Genomic DNA, 18,334 nt, shown 5'->3' on the forward strand with positions numbered 1-18,334 from the left:
TCCCCGCTCCGACTCCCATGCCCTCAGTGCAACCCCTCACTGCTTTTTCTGAACTCCTTGAGGAAGCTCTGGTAACAACAGACAGTGCAAGCAAAGCAGAAACGTCCAAAGGAATAAATGAAGGTTTCTGTGGCTAGTCCAAACGTAGAAGTGGAGGCATTTCACAGCCACAGATGGTATTTATTTATTGCAAGGGTGCTTTGTATTACAGACACCAGGGCTACTACGCAGTAAGAGGAACCACACCAGGTGGGAAAGCAGGAATCCCGCTCCTCTCCCCCTAACACTTCACATTAGGAAGTGCTCCAGCAGGAATTTAGAACACATTCAAGTAAATTGCCCTCACAGATTAGTGGTTTTGCATAAACAATGCCAGTTAAAAGAAGAACTTTTTCGTTTACTTAGGCTGTGGTTAACTAAAATATTCTTATATAATCTTACTTTATTGACATGGGATAACTAAGGTAATACAAATTAAAAGCAGAGGTAGAATAACAGATAGAAGTACAGAGAGAAGGGTGGAATAGAAAGAGGAAACAAGAGGTTAACAGTAAGATTCGGGCTGGGGAGCTTAGGGAAAAGGGTCGATTTCAGAGCCATGTTAACACTCCAAAACCAGCTGAGGGAGGTCCAGCCTAATTTCTACAGTCGGGCTATTACTCTGAGCAGAAGGCAATTAGTGTAGCCATGAAAGTTAAAGAAACATTCAGAGAGCAGCTCCTTTTCCATAAAACAGTAGCTTTTCTCAGGACAAAGAAAGTGTCAAAAAAAAAAAAAAAAAGGAAGCTGAACAAGACGTTTTCATGGCAGTGGCTTTACTTAACACCACACTGCCTCTGAAACCTGTAAATTTCCAAGTTGAGCTAATAAATAGGAACCATGCTGATTGCAAATTTTTGGCTCTCAGGCTACTCGGTGAGATTAATTTAATTTAGAGTCAAAACATTTGTAGATTTTCTGCATGAAGAAATGTACATTAAAAACTATAATCCAAAGTTTCCACTACACTGACAGTACTGTGAATCCATATGAGACCTTCATCCAAAGTTGAAATAGCAGCACTTTTTGTATTGTGTGAAAAACAGTGCCCTCTGGCTTCACATTAAATGGGAGTAAGGCAACAGTTTAAGAGTAAAACAAGTTAACTGGTTTCTATAGCCAGTTCTGGTAAAAAAAATGAGAAATTACATGGCAATTCTCTAATTACCCTAATTTGTCAAGGAATCATCATAACTCAGATGCCCTGAATACTGAGATATTTAATATACAAATTAGAATATAATCCTTATCAGACAGAAACACTGTACATATGTTTCAAGAAACTGAAACTCTGAAAAACAGAAAACCACTAAATTTGTTCTTTAGAACTGTTTTGTTCACAGAATTCTTGTTTAAAGTAAAAAGATGGGAAAAATGCTTTATTCAATTAAATCTATATAAAGAAGTTTCAAACTTGCAGAACCTTAGAAAAGACTTTACACAGAAACAGAGAAGATTAGATATTCAAGGGAACTGTAAATCTTCTATTGCTAAACATAAAGAGAGAGCAACTTCCTGGTGTACTAAAAGTGAAAAGGGAAAGATTTAACAGAAAATACTCAGAAGTGAAGAACTATACAAAAGTAGTGACAAACTAGATGTAATTAACAAAGCCTACACTGCCTAGAAAAACCATGTTTATTTATCCATCACTTCAGGGCACACAGAGGATAACATTTTGAGACAATTAAACTAACCTCTAGATGCAAGTTTCTCCTCCCCTGCCCAAAGTGTTATACATGGTGAATTTCAGCAGTATAAACACCAGGAATGAAAATATTTTCTATCATTAATACAATTATTTGAGTTATTTAAGTTGTGTTGGGAAAAACACAGTGCTTGAGACTGCAAAGAATAAAGAAGCAGAACTCTATTTAAGGCCTGGCAAGAGAGAAGCTGTGTTAGCAACAGAGGCGCACACACATGTGAAATACATCTCAGTGATACAGAAAGCAATGATTATCCACACGGATAACTTTATGATTTAATGTCATTTTTTACAGCCCTCTGTATCTTTGCAACTGCACACTTGAGTAAAAGTCCAGACTAAATGACACCTACAAGGCAGTATTCCAGTTATAATTTTATTTAGTTACCTGCCCCCAAGTATACTATGACTTGATGCTGACAACTACATTTCACAGCTACCTTTTAGTGCATGAACTGGCTACCTGTGCAATGAAGCTGCAACTTAATTCATCTGATAGAAATTGAACTTTATCAGCCAAAAACAGATAAAGGAATAGCCAGATGATTAAAAGTACACAGGTCTTTTCAAAGATTTCAGAATTTGATTCATGTGCACCATCACAGTAGCAAGAGACACATTTTCCATAAATAACACTGCAAAACCCCAAATCCTTTTAGTATAGAACTTCTTTTCTGCATTGGTAATTGGACACATTCCTAAAGAGATTTGATTGATTGTGTCTTTTTCATGTCTGAAAATGACTATACATGAATTTACATGCAGAAAGGCATGTATTTTCAGACCCATTTGTGCTCAAAGCAATTATTTTGCACCTATTTCTGAAATGACACTGAATACTCTGAATTTTAGAAAATCCACGGTCACATTAAATAAAGGAAATGTTCCTTCAAGACAGGTCTCTGAAAGTTTGAGTTCTACAGCAACAACTTCTGGAAAGACAATTCTCTAGCATATTTAATTCAGAAGGAAGAAAAGCCTAATGCCATTTTGTACAGAGGAATAAAAGTTTCAATTATGTAGTCTAAATACAGAGCCTTGTTAAATCAGATAACTTACACCTCTGTTAAAAAGTGAGCCTCAAACACTAACTCCTCAAGTGAGGCCTGTTTGCTGAATCTCTCAGACATTTACTCTAACGCCCTGATGTCCCAAACTGATGTTCCCACTCCTGATCTAGCATTTCACAGCTGCACTAACAGGCAGGATTTTCTTAGAAATTGAATGCTATTAACTTTGAGAACAAAACTGAAGTCACTGTGGTTCCTCTACTATAGATCCTCATCTAGTAATGGATACTAAAGTCTCTTTAGAGATTTGCCACCAATCAAGGCAGGTTAGATGGTTTCCCTTAGAACCACATCAGAGGAAAGGAGGGAGCAAACAGCTACACTACAGACACCTACTAAAAAATGCTGACATTCCAGGTTTAAAGAAGATACTGGCTTACAAAAATACAACACACTAAAGAAAAAAAGCACGTTCCAAGCAATTTTTATAAGCAGACTAAGGGGCATAGCATTCAGGCTCTTCAAATGAAAACATGAGGTCATTTCCCCAAATGATCACTGACGTATCTCAGCATGCTGTAAAAAAATCCCAAATGCAACACTGCAGATGTGAGCTGAGCAAATAATCTCAAAACTTCACCTTAGGATTTCTCTTACCATTTTACATTGATGATTGATTTACATTAACTACTATAACTTCTTCTATTCATACAGTATTGGAAAAGAGGTTCATTAGCCAAGTAATAAATATGGATATTTCTGTAGATAACTGTTCTCCCGTTATTTTTACATGCACTTTCACAGAGGGAGAGACTGAAAATAGTACACTGATGCTGACTTAAAGACAGGAAGGTATGAAATACTGGGGGAAATCCCTGTCTTTTCATTTTAAAGAGACTTGCAAAATTACACCCATCCAGCCACTCAGAGAAGATTTGGAGATTTTGGAGATAAGCGAGGTAGTACCTGTGAGCTAAAGCCAGTTAGCTACTGAAAGGCTGAGTAACACCTGCCCAGGGGCAGTGACTGCAGAGGTCAGTTGTCCACTCTGACACAAGAGGAGTCAGGCCCCTCTACCACTGGCCCTGAATTCTGAACAATGAACAGCAGTGTGATAACAGGCATTGGACAGATTTGGTGTCTCATGACCAAGAATCATTTATTTTTGCAATAAACTCTGGGGTGATAAACAGACAACTGCCTGCACCTCAGAGCCTGTGCCCACTCTATTTCGAGATGTTTATATTAAGGAGCTGCATGTGGCTGCTGCTGTGCTCTGAGCTCCTTCAAGCAGCAGTGCTATGAAATTGTCTCAATTCTTGCAAGCCCCACTGCTGCCCACAGGCACACAAGCAGCAACAACCGACACCGGCAAGTCTGGGCAGTTTTCCTTCTGGTATTACTTGGAAAAGCTCAAGCAGCAGCAAGTAGCTGTGTGCATACAAACCCCAAGGAATCAGGAGTGCTTGCATCACATTTGAGAAATTATATAGAACTCTAATTTCCATTCACATAAAAGCTCCATTTTTACAGATTATAAAAATGAAAAGTTGCTATAAAACTGACATAGAATGTTTCATTGCATTCTCCCCTTTCCTCAAAAACTTAATAATTTGCATTTTTTTGACATTATAATCCAGCAGGGGTCAAGAACAAATTTACAGGCATTGTTATAGATGAATGTATTATAACTTTAGCTTAAATAGTCGTATACAGTTCAAATTTTAAACTATGATTTAAAAGCCCCTTGTATTTTAGTGGCAAGACTAAAAACATTTGTAAGATCTCACAATCAACTCCTGAAAATTAGAGCAGAGAACATTCCAGAAGCACTAGAGAATTCAGAAGTGTTTCTCCTCAGAAAGGATTACTACACTTATGATTTCCTTTTATAGTCTTAATAAGCTTCACTCAGAAAAACAGAAAAAATATAGATACTCAAAAAGCAATTTAAATTCTCAACCAAAAAGACCCACCAAGAAACCACTAAACAAAAAGGGCTTTATAAGGAAACTATTAACCATTCAAAGTATGCTTCCAAAAAAATTTAGCTGAGTTAATAAAGACATATGTCAGCGCTACAACTCTGACCTAAGACATGGCATGTCCTCCTCTCAAGTGATAGCTTGTTGCTGATCTGAAAACAAGGTAATGAATCACTTATTTCTTTTGCAATAAAGTTTGCCAAGTCAAAGCCCCCAAAATAAACCACATGAAATGGTAAGGCAAACAGGGCAAAGGAATCTCAGCAGATGATCAGCAAAATACACTTCTAATTTCATTTGGTGCTAGTTCATTAGCTGTGCACTATGTCATGTTATATTGCCCCCTAAGCAATACAAATTTCTCAGCCTGCCTTGTTAGAAAGACAAAGAGCAAGAACTGCAAAGGGACTAAATCCACTACAGCAAAAACAGAGTTAAAGAAAATGGTTTCAGTTTCCAGCTCTGAAAGAGGCCAAGCAACAGATTAACTATTATGTCTTTAGCTCAAAGAAACAACTTGAACATATAATATTTTTTCAACAATTTAACTATTAATAAAACACTAACTGGGTAGGAAAATAATATAAATACTATGGTGTCAGGTAAATGCAACAGTCCATGGAGATCAAACGTCATTCAACAACAAAATCCATTCAATAATATACCTTTTCCTCAACAGGGCTGGATTACTAAAAACAAGCTAAAAATGCTATTTTTAGCCTTAGAAGGCTATTTTATAGACAATATAAGATGGCAGTTAGAGATAAAAATTGTAAGTATTCAAAAACGGAAGACAAAGGTTTGAGTTTTCTTTGTTTCATTCAGTATTTTGGGCTAATTCAGTAATATTCTGGGGGAAGACTGCCCTCCTGTGTTCACCCACCACAGCAGGCTGGGCTGAGACAGCCCCTGCAGCTGGAATCACTTCAAGCTGGCGATTTTATTTATTTAATTTTTTTTTTTTTTTTTAATAATCACATTACTGATTCAGAGAGTGAAATTAGCCCACCAAATGTTTGCACAGAAATACAAGGCTGGTGAACAGCAGGCCTGTTCCTAGTGCTCTCACAGAAGGTGGCAATGCCTGCTAGCTGGCATCAGGCCTAGAAAGCCATTCTGGGCCTTTAAAATGGCATTGCTGCTTGCAGCTGCTCTTTGCTCTTAACAGAGGCTGCTTATTAAAAGCTCCTAAATTGTTCAATGAAGTCCTAAAGGAATAAAATGCTTGTTAGACACCTTGTAATGAGGTTAGCTGTACTCCTTCACACCAGCTCTTCATGCTACTTCAGTTCTATGGCACCTATCTTCGGAAAGGTACCAAAAAATCCAGAGGAATGAATCCATCATCACCCACATTTCCTGCACCACATTGTTCCCATGTCAAGAATCCTGTAAGTGCTTTATAAATAATTAAAACATGAAAGAACACTGTATGGGAAAAACTAGCATTTTAGAAATGGAAACACCAAGGTACACAACAGTGTGTCATGTAGGAAGTCTGACAGTGAGCTGGCAACAGGAGGGACTTCCAGATTGCTGCTTTTAACAATGTCATCTGGTGTGTTAAAAAACAAAATGCTCCTAATTTGGTAGAACTCTTGATATTCTCATAGCTAACTGCAATTGAAAACATTCAGGAAATCATCTAGCCTCCTATGAGCCCTACACTAAAGCACTACAAATCCAGGGGCAAGGGAAAAGCTTTGCTTTTAACAGTAGTCAACAAGACGCAAAAAGCACTTCAATAGTTGTATAGGCAGCTCTAAGAAAAATCTACGTTTTGTACACTAGCAAACACAAGTCCATTGTTATGGCACTTGTGGATAACAGCAGCACACAGATCAATAATTTGAGATGCATGTCATTCTGAGCGTGTGTGCGTGCATGCACAATATGCCTTGAGATAAACTCGACTCCAATTAACAAAAATGTATCACTGAATGATCCTTCAATTATTCATTCAGGAAAAACATGAGACTGAGCCAATTTAAAAAACATCCTACATGATTATTCACTTACACAAGTATCTAAACCAGTGCTTTCAAATGTGTGTTGTTTTTCATATCAGCACTTGCTTACATTTCTTAGAAATGGTAATCGATATCCAGTGTGAGAATCCTAAGCCCTTCATCTGTGCATGATATGATCACAAAAAAAACCCACTGCCTCTTTTCCCTTTTTTTTCAAATACTTCTTTACACTACCTCCAACAACCCTTTTTTTGCAGAGAACAAAAAAGGTATTTTGTTTTCAATTATAGGACAGAAACAAGAAAAATTTTTAAAAAGGGAGGGAGAAAAAAGAAGCTATTATTCTGTACATCTGGAGGGCATGCACTTGTTAAATCTTTACTTATGAACCTAAATTACTTTTTCCTCACATACTGCCTCATGATTATTCCTTTGTCACTTTGGGAATCACTCAGTTCTTTTTATATTTTTAAGAATTTCACAACAATTGTTGCAAAGTGATGCTTTTCCTGTAATTGTACTTTTTCTTTGACTGGTTCAAGCAAATAAATAAAGCAAATAAATAAATAAATAAATAAATGTATTTATCTACATAAAGGGAGAGAGATTCTTGCATAGGAACAAGCAAACCAATGATCCCAACTGCTTGCATTCCCCGTAATTCAGACTTATTAATAGTTCAAGACACTTACTAGTGTGAGACAGAGTTTTAATTTAGACTAAATATTCATAACATAAAAACATAATTGAAATTATTTAAAACCTGCATATAATAATCTCCTTTGTGGAGCTTTCAACACTGTTTCCATTTAAGTTATTGTTTTGCCTCCTGGTAAAGAAGCAACATTTTTTTCCTTCATGGAAAGACCTAGTAAGTGCTGCTTCCCCACAACTTTCACTAATAAAAAAAATTAAAAGAAAAATTATTTTTGGTAGTGTTAATTCTTCTATTTGTGTACCTGCATTATCAGTCTACAGCTTGTTAAATAATACCTAACATTACTTAGCAAACAGAAGGTCTTACATACAACATCCAAACTAAATCAATTAATGTATTCTAACTAACCATTTCTAATTTTCCTTTTCAGAAGAGAAACCAAGCACTAGCAAGGACAGCTATGATAATCAAATTAGAGAGCAGTGGATTTCATGCTACAGCCAGGGCTCACCTCCTGTCAAATACACCCCTTCTGGAAATGTCTGCATGGCAGCAGGAACCTCCAGTGCCACTGATATTCCCAAGGGAAGTGAACCAGCAAGAACCTAAGCTACTAAAACACTCACTAAACTAAAGAAGCTAAAACCTCTGGATAGCCAGATGATTGTCTACATCAAGCTCCTTCCTCTATTTATATTTTTGCTGTAGGAAAGAAGGACAAGCTTTAAGGAACATGGGACAGTTAGAATGGCTTGCTGTTTGACAGATGATATAATGGAAACAAAGGCCAGTGTTATGTCTCTGAGACAAACACATTATGCTTCGTTGCCCCTTCTGCTTAGGGTGTCTTGCAATCTCAGATTTTTATCAATTAAAAGGAGAGTAGTATTTTAAGGAAATATTAATATTACTCTCCTTTTAAATGAGCAGAAGGAATAAGGGATTACATCTTCCCATCTTCAGTAAAATGACATCTGTATCAAGCTTTGTCTTTGATCACTAAACCTTTCCATAAGCCAGTTTAAAGGATGAAAAGGCCACTTACTAGAACCAAGCAGATCCTCCCTTTTAAGAAACAACAAATAAATAATAGCAAAACCCCCAAACCCTCATGAAAAAAATGTGAAAAAATCTATATCATCAGTCTTAAAGTGGAAATACGCAGTCATGATTAACTGTGTATTCCTTATGGCAATAACTTAATTATACAGAGTGAAACCACAGAGCTTTCAGAAAAGCTTCCTTAATTTACTGGATAATCCACAAGCAATTTCCTTATATGGCTGGAGAGAAATCATTGCTGTGTGCACTAAAGCTGCAAGACAAATGGCCTTACAAACAGAAATCACTGTTGCTAGCTGGAATAATAAAAGTCTTGCATCACCATTGTTACACATTCCTTTCACATAAATGCATTGCATATTCTTCTGAGTGTGATAAATTATCATCAAATCATTAAACAGCTTACTGAATTTATGTAAATTAACAGTGCAGCCTTACAGGGAAATGGGAGAAATAAAGGAAAGGCATTTAGGATTTTTAGTAAAAAAAGGATCTTTAAAATTACATTAGATTTAAAAACCCAACATACAGACTCGAGCTTATATGCTTCAGGTAAAAATGAAAACTTGCTTTGTTTGATCACTTTACAACAATGTGATGATAAAAAATGAAATGCCAAACATAGTCTGGCTAAGATTGACTGTGAATTCTGATCTTAAAATTCTAATGAATTCTTCTAAATATGACCATTTAGAACTCTTACCACTCAAGCAAACTGCTTTTCTTTATGGAAAAGTCAGACCTCACTGAAGAGCAGCCTTCAGCACTAGACTACCAACAAAATCTGGTAGAATATAATGGTTACAAAAACCTTCCTTAAAATTTGGTCCAGCTCTTAACAAGACATAACAAAATCCTCACAATATATTCTTCCTCTGCTGGAGGCAGCTCCAAGAGTATTTACTGTTTGCTATGCAAAAGGACCACATCCCTTTATCTTTACTGCAAGGTGTTTTGGGATGGGTTTCCCTATTTTTTCCCAAACTCTTAATCATTTTTTCAGATAAACAGACGATATACTTAATATATTTTCCTCACACTCACACAGTTACACACACTCAGCCACACTCACTCACTGTTTTCATACTGCAAATGGTCAACTAGAATCACACTACAGTAAGGTGTAATTCAGAATTTTAAAATATTAAGCTTCCAAATAAAAGTAATTCACCAGCTTCTTATGTTCTGAATGCTAGACTCATGATAAAAGAGGCAAAGCATGGATAGCTGCCCAAATTAAAATATTTCAACCCTTACAGAGTACACCTATTTTTCATTTACTGTATATATACAGTCTAAATTTCTAAAAATTATGCAGTACTCATTCTAGAGCAAAGCAGCTCAGAATCTGGCACAAAAGCATAACTCAATGATTACAATGACTTTTACAACTTTGTCCAAGAAAGTGAAAGAATTGCCACAGCCATAAAAGAAGTAATTTTTAGCACCAGGGTTCAAACAGACTCATAAATAAAACTACACTCATCCACAACACTAGTAAAGTCACATTAAAGAATTTCCACTGTTGGGAAAATATTATAAATAATCCTTGCAATCTATGAAATATGGAAATTTACTACTGCCTTTGGCAATTCCTGGCAGCAATGCTTACCTGGCAATCATCCAACCTGAAGATAACAGGCTAATGTAATCTGTGCTTTTCTCCTATTCAAAGTGTACAGAAATCCCAATTTAATTAGACTGCCTTCCCTCTTTTCACATACACCATGCTTAGAAATATCCATGGATTTAAGGTTTCTTATTTATTAATCATATTAAACCAACTTCTGTGTATTTTGGACAACACAAGGATTCATTCTCTAGGAAATTAAATCCTAGTTCTTACCCAGAACATTTCCTGCAGGCACTTCCTCAAGATCTTCAAGCTCTCTTCCCATAAGTAAGTAGAGGTTCTCCAAAGTGCAGCACGCCATGTGAGGGACTGCTGGCAGATCATCAGTGGCAGAGCAAGGGGATGACAGCTACACAGAGCACAAAACCAGCATTTGGACATTCATCACTTAGCTCTGATAAAAACTTCTTCCGCAAAACCTCCTTGCACTCCAAAGCTTAAAAATACAATCCAAAGCATTTTCATCTCAAACCTCAAATGTCAGAAACCAACAGACATTCTCAAAAATCCAGACTTGAGGCAAACACGTGAATGTTACCAGGAAGATAAAAAATAATGCTTTCTTCAGCAAATTTTAGGTGTGTACTACTTCTACCTCACTTTCCATTATCACTGAAAAACAAATGTTTTGAAGTAAATTCAAAAGTAATGAACTTCTTTGATCAGAATCTCAAAACATTTAACACCAGTTTTTCCCAATACTATTGTGGACCTTCTCCCTAAAAAAATTGCTTTTTCTTTCACTTTTTTTTAAAAAAACAAAATAAACATATACTGGATTTATGGTTAGCTAATACAACACTGTACTTGAAACTATTTTGGAAACATTACAGTTCATAATGAGTTTACAGACACAATCAGCTATTAGCACAATTACCTAAATTACTTTGATACTTTTTGGAATTATTAATTTGAACTTTTTTCTCTCTTTTGAGTGAGACACATGTAACAAGTTAAGTCATCAGTTTTTCACAAGAACCCCAAATTACTCCAACAGTTCACAGTCAGCTCTTACCTTATGCAAAGACTCAGCAGGATCATATTTTGGTCCTAAAACAAAGATTTTTTGCCCTCTTTTCACCACGCCACTGAACACTCTGGCAAAAGCAATGAAATACTCCTTGTTGTCTGCTTCCTGTTTCACTGCCTTTGAGGTCACACTGTCTCCTTCACCAGGGAGCTGTTGCTCTTCACCTAACCAGTCAGAAAAAATATATTAAACATAAAAACACATTCTGTCTCATCATCTGGAGGAAAAAAAAGATAATTATATATTATATAGTTACATGTGGCAAATCACAGAATTGTTCCAGTTAAAACAGACCTTTAAGACCCTGAAGTCCAACCCAGCACTGCCAAGTCCACCACAAACCCATGTTCTTTAGTGTAGCATATTTTAAATATCCCCAGGGACAGTGACTCAACGACCTCCCTGGGCAGCCCCTTCTAATGCTTTGTACTTCTGGTCAAGAAATTATTCCTCTAAACCTTCCATGGCACAACCTGAGAACATTTCCTCTTGTCCTACCACTTGTTACTTGGGAGAAAAGACCAACCCCCAGAGCTGTTACCCATAATACAGACCTGCTGTTCACACCCTGCTTTTGTACCAATTGTGGCATTGAAAGTGACTCAGTTTTTAGCAGAGCACTTCCTTGAAGCATCATGTCCCTTCAATGACTCAAAGTACTGAGATCAAGCACATTCTCAGGCTAAGGAACATCATTCTATGGCACTATTTCACAGTTTATGTATGACCTGTCAGCTTTCCTACAAACCCCTCCTCACTCTTGGTTCAGCTCCATGTATTGCACTTTAGACTGGATGATTCACATTGTGCATTTGTAAAGTGCCCCGTGGCAACACTATTAAACATTCTCCTACAAAACCAAGTATTCAGGTACCACACACCTTTCGTATCACCAGTGTTCCCAGTTACTTCAGGTGAATTTTCATTCGGGGTTTTTTCTGACAGCTCCTTCCCTTGACTCGCTGCCAATTTTTCTGCATGCCTTCGTTTGGCAAGTTCACGCCGATGAGCAATTTCTTCTTGAGTTAATGGCCTACATTGTATTTTGAAACATCAGTATTTGGTAATGTCAGTTATTTTAAAATCAATTAAATAACAGTAATTAGAATACTATATTTGACATAAGTAAAAACTCATGCAGAATGCCTTTTGTCCCCCAATACAATAATTTTAAGCCAGTTAAAATTAGCAAACTAGCTCTACCATATTTAGACTTTCATTTTTCTTCCAAATACAGAGATCAAATACTGTCATTTTTAATTACTCGTGTTATCTTTATTACATTAAGATAATCTTTACAGCAAGTGCTCAAATGCAGGGAAGAGTCTTTGCTTGTTAAAGCTCCCTTTCATAAAGTGATAAGCCCATTAAGGCAAAAAATTTAAAACAGACAACAACAAATAATTTTAATAGTCTGATGCATCCATCCACTCACTGGTACACCCTACCTTAAAGCAAAGCGCTTCAAAGTATGATTTAGAGCAATAAATAATAAAAGATAAATAATATTATCAACATTCTTAATTAAGGCAATATAAAGATACTTGTTTGTCAATGCAAGCATTTTAAACAGCAAAGTGATATTCATTACACATGAATATCTAACAGCATTGCCCAAAACTGTCCATTTGATTTTTAATCTGGTCCTAAATAAAAATATGTTATATGATGCTATCTTATATTAAATGATTTTAAAAATAGAAAATAAATTCAGATACTAGTCATCTTCTCTTTTCCATTATTACTGTTTCCATTAATTTCCCATGTAAACGAGGGGAACCTAATCATTACAGATACTTCTCTGAATAATCTATCCTGTTTACTAATTTCAGTATCAACAAATTCTCAAGTAATGCGCTGTTATGTGCCTACATTTAAAAATAATCTTGAATGCTGTAACTTAAAAGCAGAAGAAATAATGAAGTTATGTAGACATAATTTTTTTAATGGAACCGGAATGCTGTCAGTGTTGATTTTGTCTTTTTTTTTTCCCCACTGGGAGCAATGAACATACATATTGCTTTCCAGCATTAATAAATTTCCAAAATAAAACCAATGTATATTTCATATTATATTAGTATTCTTACTGAAACTCTAACTCCAGAGAAGGAACAGAAGTCTTTCTATCATAAAAGATTAATTTCTACAACACAACTGGACAAACTAATCCCAAGTCTTGGACCATGACTTCAGCTGAAGAAGGCAAACACAATCCCACAGCAAAACCTCAGGAATACGACTTGTCCTGCATTTGCTCACATGATGGAGACAAAACCAACAGTCCTTAGTGTTAAGATGGTTTAGGATTTTTTTAGTCAACTGCATCAAGCACACAGCATTAAAACAAGAAGAGCCCTATTAGTAGTTTTGGCTTGTTGGGTAGCCTTGGACAAGTTACTTCCCCTCTTCAGCCTTCACAAACACAGGTCAAGAATTCCTGAACAGCAACAGCAGCAATGAATGATAAGGAGAAGAAAGCCACAGGAAGCACTACAGCAGTAATTTTTGTTTACAGAAAAACCATATAAATATGATCTATTCTAAAAAAGGCACAAAAAAAAATGGACTCACTTTGCTATATCAACTATTGCACACTTTGAAATAGAGAAAAACCTTATTAACCACAGGTCAAAGGTTTTATGTGCAGTCAGTAGAAAGAGTTACTGGACACCTACTCTGCTCTTAACTGGATTAATTAGGGGCAGGAAGTCTTGAACAGATTACATGCCTGAGACCAACGCACTGCCAGTAAGGTTTTTATTTATATCATAATCAGGATGATTTTCTGCATATAACACCTTCTGCAACAGACTCAATTTAAAAAATGAGACACTTCATTAATCAAAATTCTTTATAGAACTTGAAGAAGTCACTTGGAACAGTTATCATGCTTATCTTGAACCCGAATGTTCAATTTGAAAGAGTAAGGAAACTATACAGAAGTTTAAAACCTCTCAAAAAATTGCCTAAGAGAGGCCCCCAGAATAAAATGCCAGACTTTGAAGCACAGACTTTTAGAACTCAGAATCTGGGACAGACATATTGAATGTTATGGAAAAGGAGAATGCAAGAAAATCACCACTTCAAACTTCTTAGCAACTTAGTTTTTTCCTTAAAAAAAAACAAAAACAAACTGTCTCTTAAACAGTCATGACAGAATTAAGAGTATGTATCTCTAAAATTCCAAATACTGTGGTATTTCTGCTTGGCTTGTTTGTTTTACTGCTGAAGAGAGCAAGGCTTAACAATACAAAATGCAAAGCAGATGGTGAAGAAGAGAACTTTTTTATAATTTTTTTTTTCCCTGAAGGCAGCTGTTCAAAGTTATTTAAAGGTTTGGAATGTCAGAAAAATTTCTAGAGGAGATAGATTGATAGGGAAAGTACAGATCAGACCGCCAAGGGTGACATAAACACAGTCTATATGTGATGGCATAGTATACATACAGGGACTATGTATGCATTCCAACACATCTGATTGTCCAAAAATACCTTTTATTTTTGTAAATAATCCTGAGAGTAAAAGAAAAAAGTTTCTTTGCTTTTTTCCATTTTATGTGGTATTTTTCAATATCAGTATATTTAGGAGTTACATAGCCCTAGCCACAAATATCAAAGGTACCTGAAGATTCTGAATGCACTGGTCTAAGTTGCAATATATATAAACACGCTCAGTAATATTCTCATTTTGATAAAAAAGCAGATTGAGCGTAGGTGGGACTTTTACTGCAGGTACAACCTAGACTTCCATCCTGGTTTCTGTCACCATCAATTTCTATAAAATTAGTCACTCCCACTTGTATCATTAGAAATGACAAAAAGATAATGTTGTCAAATAAATCCTTATAAAGAGTTGTAACACAATCAAGCAGAACACAGAACGAGATTAATACACATAAAGCACTGGATCTGCAACAAAACCAGTTTCAAATTATACCCCGAATTATTCAACTTCTACAGTAGGCAAAACCAATCAGAAGTCAAATCAGAAGTAAATTTTGAACGAAAGCTGCCCACACAAAAGAAAGCTTGGTTCTTCCTCTTCTTCCCCCCTTCCCCTTTTTTGTTCCATTAGAAAGGAACAACAGCCTCATAATACTGGCAGAAAGAAAAATGGCAACATGCAGTCACACAAAAAGCAGCAAATAAAAATTCTGTAGAAGAAAGAGAAAGAGAGAATCCCTGACTCCAGAGAAATGCTACAGCACCCAGATATGGGAACCTGGCACAAGTAATGAAATGGAGCTGGCACAGAAGGGTGACCACATCATTACCAACTCATCTTAAACTCAAACATGTGGTAAACAAATGCTATGGAAATAATAACATGAGCAAGGGTATCATATACCCTTATTGCTATTGACATTTAATAGATTGCTGATTAAAGGCATTAGATTTCAGGTAATGTAAACAAGCTCCTGCTGACTACTTCTCTGATTCCCACATTCCCCCAGGACAACACATTTAGTTCAAACTGAATGACAACTAAACTTCCTTATGCAATCAATCCTCTGAACATGACAGCTTTTCTACTCTTTCACATTATTAAAGACAGACTTCAAAAATTCACTCAAAAAGAGTGAATAATCAGAACAAAACTGCCAAAGATAAATTTGTCTTTGATTACTGAAGTGTTATGTTTATGTTTTTAACCTCCAGACCATTTTAAAAAGGAAACACCACAGTCAAAACATCAACTGCTTTCTGAAAGACTAATAGCACTGCCAACAAATGTCTGTGATACATCTCTCACGCCATGAACAATGGTTTCCAAGCTCTGAGAATGCTTTCTCTCCATACAGCTTTTTCCAGTTTAAGCTGCATGAGTTCATGGACAGATGTTTGACTTCACAAGGTGTGGATGGAGTAATTTCTGATAACATCTTTAGATCCATGTAATTAATAGAGAATCCTATTCATGACTCTGCTCTTCAGAATTAAGCTCTAGTGAAATCATTGGCTGCTGCTCTGCTCACCTGGCACTCAAAGAGTCCTGTCAGCAACACCCCTAAGGACCGCTTGGTCAAGAACATTATTTACATTTCTGTACAGTGTAGTGGTCTCCCATATCCTTTAGAAGCTCAATTTCTGGATTAAACTACTTAATGTCTATGAAACAATTTCCATTCACAAACGAATGTACATCTACTCAGCTCATTTATTATCAGCTCTATTGCAATGAGACTGGTACACAATTCACAGTAGAAATAATGTGCTAACACAAAAGAAACAACTGAAAATTATCCAAATCACAACTTACACAAAATTTCATACAACAGACTTAGAGGACTCTTTTAACAGGGAATACTCAACTGTTTGTGTTACATTACATAGCAGTTACCATTCATTCTGAGACACGTAATGAAATAAGGTATCAATCCCAAGCTGTCACACTGCCTGGAAAAACACTCCAGACTGATAGAGCGACCTCTGATTTATCTCACATGCTGAATGTGCAAAAAAGAAAAAAGAACTTGAAGCAAAACTCTTCTACAATGTTACAAGCTTTACTCACTTAAGCTCACCATTACACAAACTATAGTATAGCCAGAGATTCAAATTTCAACCATTACTCTGTATTTCTTTCTTAGATCAGTTGCCAAGGTCTTAGCCAGATTCAAATGTATACTATTACCAAAATCTATTCCATGATAACCATAACAGCAGTTTTAATTTTTGAAAAGCATTTATGAGTTATGCAATTGGATGCCAAATTCAGATGCTAACCTGTAAATCTGACAGCCCATTCAGATGATACACGTCCCATTCATTTCTAGTGCACAAACTACAATTTAGAACAAACTACTAATGAAAATAGAAGATGATGGGTTCTGATCACACTGAAGCTGCTGCAAGTCATATTGCCTTAAACACAGAAATTAATCTACTTGCAAGAAGATAGTAATTTATTACAGAGCTTGGAGCTTTATACAGGTTCTCATTTTGATCAATGTCATTACAGCTGAAGATCTCACAAAAATCACAGGATTTTTTTCCCAATACACTTTTTATAAAACATTAGAAAGAAAACAAACGAAGCACACTACAATCTGTTTGTTTAAGAGATGCTAACAAGCTGTAGCACAAAACAAAGAAACAACTATCACTGTAATTTCATGCAGAATTGTATGGAGAAGTGTCTTTCAGGGTGACCCCTACAAAAAAATCCAGTCCTGATTTCAAGCTGACTGAGGAGAAAGAACCACCTTTCATATTATCTGGAGGAAAATAATAGAGGTATTATAGGTTTTATACCTCCTAGGCAGTAATGAAATATAATTTTAGTGCACTAGCTTATCTGTTCAATAGACTTTTCTTTATTACCATTAGAAAGTAGAAATAGAATTTCTTCAGTACACTTTATTTATTTACATTATTCAGGATTATAAGATAGACTTGAGGTAACATAAAAGGTTTGCTTCCTATTGCTCACTTTGCATTATATCACTGTGAGATTTACACATAAAGCTTTACTAAGTACATAGATGATTTCATCATAACAAACATACTTTCTTAACATTTAAAATTAAATACCCCTAGCAATTTGGAAGCAATTCAATTAACTACTAAATATTTCTCTTTTACACTAGGTTATATGAAGACAGAATTCTGAATCTCAAGAAAAGCAAACTGGTACATTTATATACCCTGTACCTAAATGCCAAGCTTGGCTTTTATTCCTACACCTACACTCCAGCATTCTGTCTTAGACTTGGGTTCAAAGTCACACACCAGTAGAAATGAGAGAGAGAAACAGCAAATGCTGAATGAACACCTCATCCTGCACACAGCAATACTTTAGAATAAATAACCACAGGCATCATCAAATCACCATTACATAAAGCAAGTGGAGGAGGGGCTCTAATCTGTTCGTCTTCTCTGCCCAACCAACAATTCACATTTTTGCCTGACTTGGTGGGAATTAGCAAATAATTTCAGAAGATCAGACCGAAGAAACTGGAAGACAAAACACTTGCAATTCTCATTTCTTTACAAAACCTGGTAAAAACTAATGACATAGTGGTACCATACAAAAAGTCAATTCACAGATCTTTCCAAGGAAAGCTAAATATAAGCTGACAACCTGCTTTAACTTGACAACTAACAATTTTCCCATGTATTCTGCCACTTAAACAGTAAAAGCAAAATCATACCAGCTTTAGTATAGAATCTATTAATTTTAAAGTGACCTTCAAGGAGATATTAGTTGCCAACAGCAGTCTCAAAGGAGATTGTTTTA

General features: G+C 36.0%; 1 protein-coding gene across 3 annotated transcripts in view; it reads right to left on the reverse strand.

Annotated features, from left to right (window-relative positions):
* The window catches only part of EFL1 (elongation factor like GTPase 1), a 63,324-nt gene that overhangs the window by 33,126 nt on the left and 11,864 nt on the right, over positions 1 to 18,334 (reverse strand). For all 3 annotated transcript variants that reach the window (XM_041469175.1, XM_041469177.1, XM_041469178.1), the window contains 3 exons: positions 11,977 to 12,128; positions 11,081 to 11,259; positions 10,279 to 10,414 (listed from right to left, as the gene is read on the reverse strand). In XM_041469175.1, coding sequence (XP_041325109.1) covers positions 10,279 to 10,414; positions 11,081 to 11,259; positions 11,977 to 12,128 — 467 coding nt within the window. The remainder of the gene's footprint in view (positions 1 to 10,278; positions 10,415 to 11,080; positions 11,260 to 11,976; positions 12,129 to 18,334) is intronic.

The sequence above is a fragment of the Pyrgilauda ruficollis genome, unplaced genomic scaffold (genome assembly GCF_017590135.1).
Source record: "Pyrgilauda ruficollis isolate IOZ18807 unplaced genomic scaffold, ASM1759013v1 scaffold23, whole genome shotgun sequence".
NCBI classification, from domain to species: Eukaryota; Metazoa; Chordata; class Aves; order Passeriformes; family Passeridae; genus Pyrgilauda; species Pyrgilauda ruficollis.